This window comes from Aspergillus thermomutatus (genome assembly GCF_002237265.1).
Source record: "Aspergillus thermomutatus strain HMR AF 39 chromosome Unknown NODE_47, whole genome shotgun sequence".
NCBI classification, from domain to species: domain Eukaryota; kingdom Fungi; phylum Ascomycota; class Eurotiomycetes; order Eurotiales; family Aspergillaceae; genus Aspergillus; species Aspergillus thermomutatus.
The window spans coordinates 22,287-36,813 of record NW_020798096.1 but is presented as its reverse complement, the minus strand read 5'-3'; the positions used below and the strand labels follow the sequence as shown (position 1 = coordinate 36,813).

At 47.8% G+C, this 14,527-nt stretch overlaps 4 protein-coding genes across 4 annotated transcripts; all 4 read right to left on the bottom strand.

Annotated features, from left to right (window-relative positions):
• Positions 1-747: 747 nt before the first annotated feature.
• On the bottom strand, positions 748-1,602 carry CDV56_104584 (uncharacterized protein; the record flags this gene model as incomplete). Its single annotated transcript, XM_026758203.1, has 3 exons — positions 748-1,289; positions 1,373-1,496; positions 1,552-1,602. The coding sequence occupies 3 exons, from the start codon at positions 1,600-1,602 to the stop codon at positions 748-750; spliced, it is 717 nt and encodes a 238-aa protein (XP_026616196.1).
• A 1,053-nt stretch (positions 1,603-2,655) lies between these two features.
• Positions 2,656-4,890, bottom strand: CDV56_104255 (NAD-dependent malic enzyme; the record flags this gene model as incomplete). The annotated part of the gene is made up of 8 exons (XM_026757874.1): positions 2,656-2,993; positions 3,061-3,425; positions 3,487-3,753; positions 3,825-3,958; positions 4,010-4,150; positions 4,204-4,407; positions 4,523-4,744; positions 4,813-4,890. The coding sequence occupies 8 exons, from the start codon at positions 4,888-4,890 to the stop codon at positions 2,656-2,658; spliced, it is 1,749 nt and encodes a 582-aa protein (XP_026616195.1).
• Positions 4,891-6,327: 1,437 nt separating this feature from the next.
• Positions 6,328-7,428, bottom strand: CDV56_104008 (NADPH:quinone oxidoreductase family protein; the record flags this gene model as incomplete). Its single annotated transcript, XM_026757627.1, has 2 exons — positions 6,328-7,326; positions 7,396-7,428. 2 exons carry the CDS (start codon positions 7,426-7,428, stop codon positions 6,328-6,330), a joined length of 1,032 nt encoding a protein of 343 aa, XP_026616194.1.
• Positions 7,429-8,255: 827 nt separating this feature from the next.
• On the bottom strand, positions 8,256-9,472 carry CDV56_103817 (Clr5 domain-containing protein; the record flags this gene model as incomplete). The annotated part of the gene is made up of 2 exons (XM_026757436.1): positions 8,256-9,285; positions 9,345-9,472. 2 exons carry the CDS (start codon positions 9,470-9,472, stop codon positions 8,256-8,258), a joined length of 1,158 nt encoding a protein of 385 aa, XP_026616193.1.
• Positions 9,473-14,527: the final 5,055 nt, after the last annotated feature.

Below are 14,527 nucleotides of genomic sequence, written 5' to 3'. Positions count from 1 at the left end.
GTACCATGGAGGTCATCTCGTGGGGAAGTGAGTCAGTGCCCAGTGCCCACTCACTCAGTGGCCTGAAGAACTTGAGTGAAGTCAGACTAGATACGGAATAGATCGGTCCTTCGTGGTGAACAGTCAGTTTCAGGGGGAAGTGGAGAATCTACAAAGTAGAAGTTCGGAGGAGACCAAGTGATAAACTGCAAAGGCTTCATATTTGGCGAATTCGCAAAAATGATTGATAGTTCGAACTATGGATCAGAGCTTGAATGCCCTGAAAAGATCTCAATCATCTATGGAAACTACCAACCTTGGAGCTCAAACCCTGGAGCGTGATTCAAGCGACTGATATTTCATATAACACGTATTAGGAGGGACGACTCATAGCGATCTATCGTACAATAAGGGTCTCGGAATAATAGAAGGAAGTGCTATCGTTAATCATGCGCTGCAAAAGTGAGTAAATAAGCATCAAGAATTTCACCGTCCAACGCCGAATAGGGGTATCAAGGCTCTCATGCCATTCAAGCAAAAGACCACCCATCAAAGCGAAATCGACAATATTCCCACAGCCAAGTTTCAGCAAAGGCTAACTAAGACAGTGAGCTCCTGGAACAAATTTGGCTGGAAGGAAATATAGCAAGAAGCAAAAAGGCAAAAATTCAGAAACAGTAAAACGGCAAGGAATATTATGATGAAGCATAGCGAGCAAGTGGCTCACCCAAAAGGCACCAAGGTATGAGCGACTCCATCGCGGGAACATCAAAGCGCCCAAACTGTGCTAGCCACCAGAGCGACCATCACCCAGTACCCGCTGGCCTCAAGGAGGGCTGTACCGGGAGCTGAGGAGGTGGACGAGCTCGTAGACGTCGTTCCATTCGGCAAAGTTCCGTTGATGTAGATGGTCTCGGTTCCGTTGGCATTGACAACCTTGGCGATACTGGAGTTCACAGGTTGAGTGCCATTGAATAGCGATTGATAGTACGTGCTGTTGTTGTTATCATCACAGCCGCAAGCCGAGTATTCTTGACACAAGCAGACTACCGGCAATGACTCGTTTTGGCGGGAAGTCTGATTGATATAGTCGTAATGATGAGTGTAGGGGTATGCATAGGCTCCGTAGAGCCAAATACCAGGGAAGATGGCCAGTGCAGCGACTGGCAAAAGGAAAGGAGTGATTCCCAGAGGGGATCGCCTGCCGGCGCTGTATGCGGATTTGGCACCACCAGCGTAGTAGGATCCGCCACCATACGAAGGCGCTACACGACTGCTACTGGAGGTGGAACCCGAGCGAGATGAGCCTCCTGAACTCCCAGAGGAACTTCGAGTAGAACAAATGTTAGCCTCGATTTTTATGAAGATAACAGGCAGCTTGACAACCGCTCACCTCGATGAACTACTGCTTCCGCCGCTTCCACTGCGTCCTCCACTGGATCCTCCGCTTCCGCCACCTCGTCCACCGCCGCCGCCTCCACGACGTTTCTCAAGGTCTGGTGCTTGGACTGAATCGACTGGGAGTGTATCACCAGCGACCAGATCCGACTGTGGGATACTGTAGGAGGTGACGCTGGTGGATGACAAGAGAAAAAGGAGAACCGTTGTGTAAGCGATCTTCATCTTGTTGTTTAGGCAAAGAATTGTTTTAGACGCTCAAATTGAGTTGCTGTAGTCACAATACGGAGGGTAAGATTGCCTAACACAGTATTAATGGAGGTAGAAATTGATAATGTCTAGAAGAATCAAAGCGACAAGAAGGAAAAGAAATGAGACGGTTCTTTCGCAAGGCAAGATGGTTGTGACAAGAAACCCATGATGTAACCTGCGACAGCGGATGGGTGCTTAATTATTAAGGATTTCTTGGATGTCTTGGTATCCCTTCATCATCTTCCAACTTGCCCAGAAAAGCGGCGATGCGGTTTTGTCCTTTTGATGATTTGATCACAAAGGGAAAGCCCGAGCCCCAAAGTCTATTAGTTCTCTCCTATTATTATTATTGACGACCATGGTTACATTCCGCGATGCCAAGGGCCTTCCAGCCGTACAGCTTCAATTTCCAGAAAGATAAAAGAACCATCATGTCATCGTTAGTCTTTCATCCATAAACTTCCTCGACTAAGAATCAGAGGTCGGATCCATCGAAAATTCAACTGATTATGGATGAAGTCACAGTTTGCCTCACCCACTCCACGTGCTGGACGACTGTTGGATGGAGACTCATAGGATCCCTTGACTACGAGGAGGCGCAGCAATTAGCCCTGCATGAGCCACCGGCCTCCTCCATAGTTTAAGCCATGTTGCTCACTGAAAACCTGCGATTGATAGAACCGATGGCTATTGGAGCGGATAATCAGCCCATTCGACGTGGGAATAATCAGGAGCAGGACCTGTCAGGCTTCCACAAGGCTTCTTCAATACGAACATAGACAGCGTTTGACAGCGTTTGATGATGGATCATTGGGAACAGCAGCGCTTGCAGGTCTTTTATGCATGTTCAACATGATAAACCTACATCCACATGCGACTACGGAATTAGAGCAATTGATTCGATGTCTGTCTGGAGTTTGGCCCTACTACCGTTGCTCGCCTCGCCTGAAGTGAGCTCTTGGCCTCTTTACCCAAGTCAGATATTCTGCAATAAGATCCAGAATCTTCGATTTTGCCCTGCGATTTTCACTCCTGCTTCGGTTTTGAGAGCGGACGGTAGACTGGATCCCACATTTGTACCCGAATCCACTCCTCCAGGTCGTCGTCTTCGGTGGGAATGCCATCTTCCTGGGCATGCCCTTCTTCCACTGCCGTCTTGATTACCGCCTTGGCAATATCGACACTGATTTCCCTGACCTCCTCCACATCGGGTAGAAGAGGCTTGTTGGGATCTTGAAGCGCAGGTGATCGAGCTGCTAGCGCTTTGACTGCTGCAACCAGCATCTTATCTGACAGGACGCGTGCCCGAGACAAGACAGCTCCAAGCCCAATTCCGGGGAAGCAGGTTGAATTATTGCATTCCGCTGTAGAGGTTTCCAGTGAGTCATGCCATATCCTCGAAACCTCTACACATAGATATTCTGTACTTACCAATCTCATACTTTGCCCCGTTGCGGTCAACAGGTGGGAACGGACTCCCAGTCGCTATCAAGGCTCGACCATCTGTCCACTCGTTGAGATCCTTGGGCTGTGCCTCATGCAGCCGAGTAGGGTTACTCAATGGAAATACAATTGGATTGTGGACATGCTTGGCCATTTCTCGGATTATCTCCTCCGTGAAGGCGTTTGGCTTTGTCGATGTTCCGATTAGCACATGGGGCTTGACTCTTTTCACTACAGATAGCAGATCTCTCTCTCCATCAGGCCATTCATCATCATTGCGCGCAAAAGGCTTTTGAGCCGGCGTCAATTGGTCACCTAAGGACTTCACTAGCAATCCTGGCTTGTCCAAACACCTGGAACAGGTTCAGCAAGTCGCAATTGGAAGGCGCAGCAGCAACTTTGGGTAAGGCTTACCAGATTTGCTTCGCCGCTTCGCCCTTTGATTTATGGGTCTCCGTCACTATTGTATCAGCAATTTGCTGTGCAATACCAGTTCCTGCAGAACCGGAGCCAAAGATGATGATGCGCACATCCTGCAATTTGACATCACTGACGTGCAAAGCGGCCATTAATGCTGCCAGAGTCACACACCCGGTTCCTTGGATGTCATCATTGAAGCAGGCCATGTGTGGTCGAAATTCATCGAGAAGTCTTTTGGCATTATGAAGGCCAAAGTCTTCACTGCGAAAGGATGTCAGTCGTTTTGCTTGCCGTTTCAAATTGCTCGCGGAAACGAGACTCAATTCACTTACAAATGAATGTATGCTTTGGGAAAAAGCTTTCTAGCAGTGTTGACGAATTTATTCACAAATTGATCATACTCCATTCCTCTAGCTCGGGGTTGTCGAAGGCCGAGGTAAAGCTCATCGTCAAGCAGGTTTTGATTCTGCAACCGGTGTTAGCACGCGACGCTCATGTTGAAGTTTCGGAGCCCTACATCGGTACCACAGTCCAGTACTACTGGAAGCTGCCGGCTTGGATGGATTCCCGCACAAAGAGTTGTGATTACCAACTTGGCGACGGATATCAGGATAGCACCAACCCCTTGGTCGCCAATTCCGAGGATCTGTGGTTGACCCTGTCAGACTCGTGCATGAAGTAGCAGTGAGAACGCAAAAAATCCATAGGTACCTCTTCGCCATCGCTGACGACGATGTAATCAATATCCTCACCGCGACCGAAATTGGACAGGCACTCTTCAATCGAGTCCTGGTCATTGATATTTAGGAAGCAGCCTTCCGGTCTCCTGAACAAACGTGAGTAGTTTTGAATGGCGTCACCTTCGGTTGGAGTGTAGATGATGCTGAACATCTCTTTCAGATGTGTTTGTAGCAACTGACAGAGAATTAGTCACCGAGGAAACTTTCGAGCCCAATGATCGACCCTGGACCTAGGAAGAAAGGTGTCTCGAATCTCTGTTTTCCTCTTCATATCACAAAAAAGTACTTACTTTGAAATACAAGACTTCATTTTGCGCCTTCATGCTCGCCATGAAGGTGTTCTTTGCTAGGTCATCCCCTCGGCTACTATACTGTTCATACGCACGGCGGACTTGTTCCTCCAGTGTCTGTGTATTCGGGGGCACTAAGCCGTGCAGCTTGAAATTCTTTCGCTCCTCTTCAGTAAAGGCAGAGCCCTTATTGAAGGTGGAATTATGTATGACACTCATCCCCTAAACAGGCTACATCAGTATGCCATCCCCTCATCACTCTGGATAATTGAGCTTTGGCTCTTCCTCACCTCATAAGGACATTCCAGCGGTCCCGAAGCTGCTCGAGGCAGATGACTGAACTTGGAAGGTTTTGTGGACGTCGACATTCTACGAGCAATTGATCGTATACGGGGACTATGTTTAGACAGAATAGGAGATTTCAGACGGAGGCTGATCATAGCCAGAAAGGATCGACGTAAGAAATTAGGAGTCGTCCAGGTCCAAAGTAAAGCTCACGGCGAAAATATTAGCAGAGAGTGTCGTCGCTAAATCAAATACTGTTTATAATGCTTGCGATAACTTTCTGGTGGGGTCACAAACTGGGATAATAGTGGCATGACGTATGGGGTGGATGTATTCAGGTATCGACGAGAATCATGCCATCCTACCTTACAGTTCAAACCTATGCCTTCAGTATCTAAATGGTCCAGCCATATATCCTCTATCGAAATTCGTCAAGTGCACCGAATCTGACAAGATCTATTGAAGCATCAAATCATAAGGCATGTTGTTACCATGCAGTGACGTCAAAGCATCAGTATCAAGTCAGCTGTGACTTGAAAGCCTTTTTCCAACAGTTGATTGAAAGTCCCCATTCTGACCCTAATATTTAAGAAGAAGATTTAGATGATATAATGAGATAAACTTCACCAAACATTCTGCCTATTTGACCATCGCTGCTCCTTATTATTAGTTGTTACTCCTAGAACATCATGCCGATGCTTATCTTATCTCTGACTATTATAGACCCGTGGTGATAAGATAGCAGGTCACACTTCTGACTAAGCTGACGCTAAGCGAGAAGCCAAACATCAACTGTCATCCGCAAGATTTTCCCTCTCTTTCGCAGAAAACTGCAGACTCGGTCAATTCGAATCTTCTACCAGAAGGAGAGACTGTTCAGCTCATGTTGCTGGAGATTATCTTGCCGAAGTTCATCGTTTCAATTACCGAGAATGAATCAGCAGTTGATTCCATCAACATGGTTCTAATATTCTGTCACTGCGGACCTGACGGAGGAAGAACAACTAAGTTTATCACACAGCAGCAGCCACGAAACATCATCATCTGATATTGTTTGATTTTTGGCGATCCGTGCGGCTCACAAGCCTACACAATTACGTACCGTCGCAACTTTACAATCCAGCTGTCCGAGTCTCCCTTCTCTATCCATCCGCGAGGACCAGGATGGGGCGTTAGACGTGCTCTCACGGACCCTTCTTGTCGAAGGACAGTCACCACACGTCACGTCTTGTGACTGTGACCGACTGGAGCTGGTTTGTAAGAGCTCGTTTCGAGTTATCTCCCATGATTTGGAAGTTGCCAGAGGAAGTTACAGGGCCTTCATAGTTCATGTTTGCTCGCGTTTTTCTACATTCTACGAGAGCATGACTCCTTGCGCACCTACATCCACAATTCCCGAGGATAGACGTATCAGTCTTGATAGAGCTATAATAAAATACGGGCAGACATGTCGTATATGTCTAGTGTCTCTTTCGGCTTGGTGCAAGTAAATAAAAAAAAAAAATAAACAGCGGTATATGTTACAGCTTGCTCTTCGCCTCATCATCAATGACCTTCACCACCACTTTACCCCAGGTTTCTCTGCCTCCAAGAGCCTGCAGGGCTTTGGGTACACTTTCCAAACCCACAAAGCTTTCATCTGTGAAGGCTGTCCCTCTGAATTTGCCCTGAGCCACCAGATCAAAGATCCCCTTCCAGACGACGCCTACCGTCTCCTTCTCAAAGTTGACGTACTGGCCCCAGTGCAATCCGACGAGACTCACGTTCTTCAGCAGCACCCGGTTCAGCGCGACCTTCTCGATCTTGCCGGCCGCAAACCCAATCACCAGCAACCGCGCGTTCCACGCCACGCACTTGAGACTGGCATCGATCATGCCAACCGGATCATACACGATGTCCACGCCGGCCTTCCCATTTCCTGTGCGGTGCTGCGCACACAACTTCTTCACCTCCTCAGGCCACTTCTGATCGCGGTAATCGATGACAAAGTCCGCCCCAAACTCCCGCGCGACCTGTCTCTTGCGCTCCGTCCCCGCAGTCGCAATCACCGTCGCCCCCTTAGCCTTGGCAATCTGCACCGCGGCCAGCCCGACTCCACCCGCCGCCGCATGCACAAGGACCCAATCGCCCGGCTGCACGTTCGCCCGATGCACCAGACCGCCGTACGAGGTCGGCGCCGTCACGAACAAGCCGGCAGCATCCTCGAAGCTCCAGCCAGCGGGGACGGGGAGCAGCGACGCCTCGGGCGCGAGCACGTGCGTGGCGTATGCGCCCTGCGTCGCGCCAAACACCCGGTGCCCGACCTTGAATCGGGTCGTCTTCTGGCCCGTTGGCACGGCCAGGATCGTGCCGGCGAACTCGGCGCCTCCGATCCAGGGGAGCGGCGGCTGGTGCTGGTATTTCCCCTGGATCTGTAGCAGGTCGAAAAAGTTGGTTCCTGCCGAGTGGATCTCGATCAAGTATTTGTCTGGTGAGGGGGATGGCGTAGGCAGTTCGGTGACCCGGAGGTCGAGAGGGCCCTGGTTTGAGCCTTGCCGTTAGAGGGATTCTTCGATGAAGTATTTTGGTCAGAAGTGATCTCAACGTACTTTGACGTACTCTTTGACCTGAATGGCCCTCATTTTGGTCAACGAAGAAAGTCAATCAATTGCCAGCGCCTCCAACGTAAGGAAAAAAGTCCAAGATTCAGGGTAGAAGCAGATGGATGATATACTATTCTATATGATACTCAATAGATTCAGTGGAAAAGGTCCAGGAGGAAAGCAGACACACAAAAAGTGCAAGCTGGAAGCTGTGGACGGCGTGGATTTCCCCGCGATTTCGAACGAGCCGAGGTCGGTTTCGGATAACTGACCGAGTATTCGGTAGACCTGCATCTTTGCTGTTGGCCTAGGTTGCCAACCTCTTCCAGTAAGTAATCCAAAATTTCCATGAAAGCAGAAATACTTTTAACTACTGTGGCTGCTTATCATTGCAGTCTCAATTCCTCAGTGAATTGGCCAATACAGTAGAGCATCCAAAAAAGATGAAAGATGGTAAAAAGATGGTTTTGACCCACGTTTCTGGAAGAATCAATATTGCCACCCCATATAATTTTGCTCATTACATTCACTTTCATGCAATACATAACGCGCCCGTAAAGACATCAGATATAAAGCCATAACACCCACTTTGCTCCAAGTTTGACAATCACCCAAAGACAATACAGTACCCTAAAGTTTGATATATGGACTGAGCGCTGCGACTCGTTGAGGCCAACTATCAGAGTGACAAAGAAGACAAGATCAGAATGGAAAGAAGAAAAGCAACGGGAGAAGACAGAAGTATTCAATTAGCACGACCAGCATGCGCAGCGACAAAGTGAGGGGTAATCGGAAGAAGGAAGGAAGAAGGATTACAAAGATCAAGGTCTCAAATGAAGATAAGATCAAATGCATCAGCCTTGATCCTAGAATTCAATGCTCGGTGGTCTGTGTAGAAGAGGATCTGGGTCAGGGTAGGAATAGATAGGTCCACACATCATGGGATGTTGCCCATGAGGGAAGAATTGTGACGGCGGGGTCATGAGTCCACTGGAATGGCTTGACATCTTTGAAGGTAGCGACGTCTTCCTGTCGGCATAATTTGGATCTTCAGGTCGTTCGTCCCGTGAATGGCGTGCCATTGTGTCAGGTGTATATTGAAGAGACATAGCTCGTTTCCATGAACTGATTCCGTTGAAGTTTTCGGACACCTGATGCTGAGAAGGGCCAGGATAATTGGGCGAATAGATGGAGAAGTCGGCCTGTGAGTACGGTGCATGCATTGCAGGGTCCACGGGACTCGTCGACGGAGGGCTTGGAGGAGCAGGAGGATAAAAGTGAACTGGCGGAGATTGAGAAATGGCTCCAGGAGGCAGCGGGTACCAATGAGGGACGGTCCACTGAATAGGTGCTGTTACCGCCGTTGTCGACACTTGCTCCGGCATGCAAGATTCAGTGGTGACGGCAAAGGGGGGACCGCTAAAAGCATGCGTCATTGTGGATGTCGCGTTGACAAATACTTTGTCCATCGCCGGCGAGATATGGGGCTGATGGTAAGCATTGGGGACTGGCATAGCTACAGGAGAGCCATTGTGAGAGCTATGATGTTCCGACGGGCTTGGCGATGGCTGTTGGCCAGCCGGCAGAGGCCAGGCAGCGGAGACAGCGTGGTTATCGGTGAAAACTGGAGCGGAAGTTCTCTGTGATTGCACGTATACCCCGTGGCTCATATACCACTCGGGTTCTGTAACTGGAAAGGCTCTCATAGCTGGCTGCTGAGTAGCATGTAATGGAGTCCTGGGAGAGACAGATGATGTCTGTGTCTTTGGAGATGCTCCATCGTTTCCACTGTCGTCGTCTGTGGTTTTGAGGTGGCCATCGTGAGACTTCTTCCGTGTTTGACGAGATGGCTTTGTGACGCGCCACTTCTTCAGTCTGCTTCGAAGCTGGGTTTCACTATAGGAGACATCGATTAGCACACGGAGTAGTGCTCATGCTTCCCGCACTTATCTCACCTTGGATTGAAGTTGTCTGAGCGAATCTTCTTGATAACTTGTTTGAGAGGCCATTCTTCATCTTTGTACAGCTTGGCAATCAAAGCTTTCTTCTTCTCCCATACATCCGACGGAATCGAAGTCTTCATCTCTCTGAAGGGAAAAGGGAGAGGTAGACCAGAGCAAGAGGATGTCAAGCAATAATGATGATGATGTGTCGTGTAAGACAGGGAAGTAGAAGCAGGTCAACAAATACGCGCAGATCACTCAGGATGAAAGTATGCAAGTACTGCAAGTGTAGTTGTTGGAGTATCGATCGTTGAACAGAAAAGGAATGTGAAGAATTATCTAAAGAAAAAGGCCTTGCCCTGTGCGAGATCGGGGGGGATCTATATGTAGTGCAACTATAAAATTAGATAGGTACTAGAAAGGTATATACCTTACTATAGCCAGGCCGGAGTTGAAGAAAGGATCGACTGTGCTGTGGAGTGACAAGGACTCGTGCCAACCCAATTCCACTCGACGATCATAATGGGTGAACTATACCAGATAGATAGAATGCCCAAGCCCCAAGGACTCCAAATACCAAAGTCCAAAGTCCAAGGATAAAACCATGATTGGAGATTTCATTCGCGCAGTGGATTCCGTTTTAGCGTAGGGAACTAGGAATTGCTGCAGTCCATTGTCTCGGGTCCTGTCAGTCAGGCACTACGGCGTCTTCCCCGTGACTACTTTTGGAGGCTTGGAGTTGGAGCTAGTAGTGGGTAGATAGATAGATCGATGCGATAACGCAATTGATCGAATTAATTGATTCATTTACGGAGTAAGGTACTGTATACCTAAGGCAAAGGTAATCTATTACCACGGAGCTGGCTGCATACCTACCGTATCTCCAAAGGTCAGGGAAGCTTGAGTGCCGATCCTTGGGTCGAGCAGAAAGAGCCGGTTTGATGGGGTTTCATGGAGTTTCTTACTGGATGAACTTCTCCAATTCGCTGGAATTCATCATGGTTCCTTGTAAAGTCCATGACTTGTAACTGTATGTATGTAAAATCCTGGTTACCTCCAGCTAGGTACACTTCCAAAGTGCCTCACTCCGGAAGTAAGTACACATACAGTATAAACTCTATTCGGCCGGAGCTATCTACCATCTAAGTGAATACTCTTCGGAGGATCTATAGTTAACCAGACCTTGTTTCTTGGTAGGCTTCTCTCTCTTCATTCCTTTTTTGGCCAAATCTTTGTTACTTTATTTTGACATTGGAAAAATAAGATCTACGGAGAGTCACGGATATGGATCTAGAGTCGCTACTCAATTCATCCAGTGTATCTGTGACAAAGACTTGGTACAGAATTTACTATAAACGATTGATTATTGGAAGGGAGCCTTGTAGATGTCCACTCCTAGAGTAATACCTATCTACTTTTCATTCTCATTGCTTTTTCTCTTTTTACCCGTTCCTGCTCCAGGATACCGATCTCATTGGGCTGTTTGGTTTTCGTCCCGTCAATAGTCCCAATCCATCGTTCACGTCAAGATCGGCCCCTCTCTCTGGAGTCTGGCTTCACCTCGAGGTCGTCATTTCTTTTTTCTCATTTTCGCCTCTCATTATTTCAGTGAGTATGTACAGAGACTTCACAAAGCTCTCAGCTTGCGTATTCAAAAGTTTGATAATCTAAAGGCACAAATCTGGTATCATGGCCACGTAACGTACGGATAGCGATAGAGAGGCGAAACCCTAATCTCTGACAAGGACGATGCACATGGTCCGCCACTCTTTTTGCCAGTAGACAACGATTGCCTTACTCTGTAGTCTGTACTGTTGATGGCGATATCAACTTCAAACCTGTAAGGCACGTGCTGTTCATCAAAGCATGATGCTGGATTCCTCATTGCATCAGAAACTAAACCTTCTTAAGTGCTTGGCGCAGATGTCGTACTGCCTAAACAGGAAAGCGAAGATGGAGCTGAATCGCGGAAGAAAGAATATCTAGATAGATAATATGAGGCCAATATGCATGGTGCATCAGACACTATCTTGAGACTAAGGTATGGAGTACATATACTAGGTAAGATCCTCCTTCTAACGTAGATAGGTATCTGCTGTCCACCCATGAGTCGGCCACACATAACTCTGTAATTTATTCTTGAGAAGATCCAGATCTTGACTTACTTACAGATTGAATCTCCTAGGCTTATGCAAGAAAAAGGCATAGACCATCTTGCATGGCTTGCTATTTCTTATGTGAAAAGAAGAGTTGCTTGGGCCACACTCGAATATGTTCTCCATGGCGTTCTGTCTTCCTACACAAAAGATTGATGAGTATTCACGGACGTCACTTCATTGCTTTCTCCGTAAGTAAAACTAAGACACCTAAAAGGTTTGATAGACGTATAACCACCTCCTGCAGTTGTTTCTTTGTAGTGTATACACATAAGTACTCCTTTCTTCTTCCATACTAGTATTAGGAATATGGATCCGTTCCTGGCCGATTTTCTTTGTCTCTGCATCATCGACTTTTGCCGAGTTCACCGCTATAGTATGAGGCAATTTACGGCGAATCTTCTCGAGTACAATGAGTGGGATGAATGACAGTCCACGATCTACTTCACATCAATCCCACCCTTTTCTTTTTCCTTTTGGGGCGTTTCCCTCCAATTCTGTTTTCCGTCCCCTTGTCCCTCTGTGTGATCATTGCATCACCGCAATTTACTGTCTGTTCATCAGGCGGAAAAGTTATGAGCCTTGATTGCATAGAGCATTATTTTCGGTCTTCAAGACTGCGATTGCTCTTATTATCACTTCGCTTTTCTCTTCTTCCTCTCGTCTCCTTTGCCCGTCCTGTGGGTGGGATTGGCCTTCAGCACGTCGATCTGATGGCGGGAAGTGTCTCATCAAACAGTTGTCGCCGTTGAAACCTTGTCATTCCATTGGGCCAGAGAATTTCTCTAGTTGTTGGCGCAGATGTGATAATTCTTAATGACAATGTCACAAACGAATGTGGTGAAGTGCCTCGGGGGAAATGCCTCCTAGCTCCTCTGTACTTATTACCAGTGTCTCCAACCAAGCGGGATCTGCAATCGTCAGCTACGCTTACAACACGCCAGAGGGAAATAGTGTGTGGACTAAGCCACCTAGTCTATGCAAATAGGTACCATCGGCTGAAATCGATAAATCCTTTTCATTATCGTTTTGAGCGGTTGGTATCTACCTAGAAAATATTGCGAGTCAATATAGAGAAAGATACGTTCATCTTGCCCTCCATATTAGTATCTGCTGATATGTACCAAATCCGCGGAAATGCTCAGAATGAAAAGCCCCCGGCAATGTCCACTATGGCCTGGTCTACGGCTCGGATGTACAGATCCCTCGGATCCAGGAATAGACAAGGTGAAGATCCGAAATAGGCGCCATTCGCTCTAGATTGGTACTCCGTACTCACCGTGTTCATCACTAGGTAGGCAAGTAGCCTGACCAAGTGGGTTGCTACTTTCTCCCAAGGTACTTTCTTGCAACCCACTTCTCAACTCTAAAATTATATGGATGGACTCCCGTGGGCATTCCCTCATGCTTGTTAACTGAATACAATGCTCTGATAATACTTTGATCCGAAGCTGCTTGAGGCCTACTGAGCTAACTGGTCAGTAGTATGTCTTATCCTCCTCGAACCCTCGTAGCGCATCTCTAATAGGTAGGTTCTTGTTGCTCTGTTTGTATCAATGACAAGGCAACCGCAGTGCCCCTCCATCCTTATTTTTAACGGCGAGTAAGGTAATCTCGGAAGACTGGGTAGGTTAATCTAATTGCAACACAACGCCTTCGTTTGCTGTTTCGTTCCTCTACAGACCCGACAGACGTAGATAAGCTCACTTACCAAGACGTGTGATCTATCTTCCTTCGCCTGTCTGTACTATGGCATCGTGCCATCCCCACAGATGGTAACGCAATCCTGATTGAGGCCTGAAGCTACGAGTACGAAAAAGCAATCCTTGTGAGATATCGCCACCATCACCAGCAAAAGACATTTTCGCCCCTGGTCATCTGTACGTCCCATCAATTATAAGCAATAAGCATGCGCCAGTGGGGGTTTTGCACAACTGTTTCAAGGCCAGAGAAAATGGAATTCGGTCACTCGATGGCCTCGAAATCACCTATCGGCATCTGCTCGGCTCGGTAGTTCAAGTGGCCTAGTGAAATTCTACAGGTTGACAAGCCCATTGTAGCGGATGATCCGCGTCTCCCCAAGCCATGGCTGGCTGCACGCTGGCCAAAATGACAAGTAGGTCCCTGGACTCTCGGAACAGGACACTAGGTAGAATAATGGTGAGCACCACAATGAAGGTAAGTAGTAGTTGAGACAATGGGCTGCAACCAGCGTCTCTCCAGAACCTACTCCTCCTTATTTCCTCCTTGTGGATGGCGACATGTTCGCTATGCTACTGACCCTTGAGAGGGACTGGCCCGTGTTCTTCCGTAAAGAGATGAGCATGTGTCGCAATGGTGACTCTGTATGGAAAGGACAGTTAAGGCTGTCTACCGGGGTAAGCAATCTGGCCAGGCCCCTGACTCAGGGAGCATCCACAGTAGATATTGAATATGTTTGGCTGATTTTGCTTGCACCATTGCTGTTCTAGACAAACGGATGTATGAAGAGACACTAGGTTGCAAGTGAGTGGCCCCTACCTTGTTTCTAACTCTTTGAATTGATCTCTACTCCAGACGCTGATCACAGGCAGATCATCCTGCAATCACACGCCTTGTGTCTGTCGGCTGTCAGAGCCGAAGATCTTAAAACCCCCCAAAACTCACCTGTTCAATCATTGATCACCATGGTTTCCAAGGTTCCCAATTTCTCTTCCTCGGTCGCTATACTGCATTTGTTGTCATGTCCGATCCCTGTTGAAACGGTTGAACCTTACTCTGTGCAGGACTGGAGTATACTTCATCAACTACTCTGCATCGCGTCTATTATCCAGTCGCACTGGCCAGTACCCACTACTTGCCTGGCAGGCTGATGCCGACTACAGTTGATCTACAAGACAGCCTGCTGCTTATCGATAATCCGAGTCAGTCCGAGTTGATTAAACTCCCTTGTCTCTACTGACCATCTAGTCTCTTCTCTCGTCCATACGTACCTCGATAACACGAAGACGGTGATCGAAACTGCGGAGGCCAGGCTGACTTAGGGTTTAAGACAGAGAT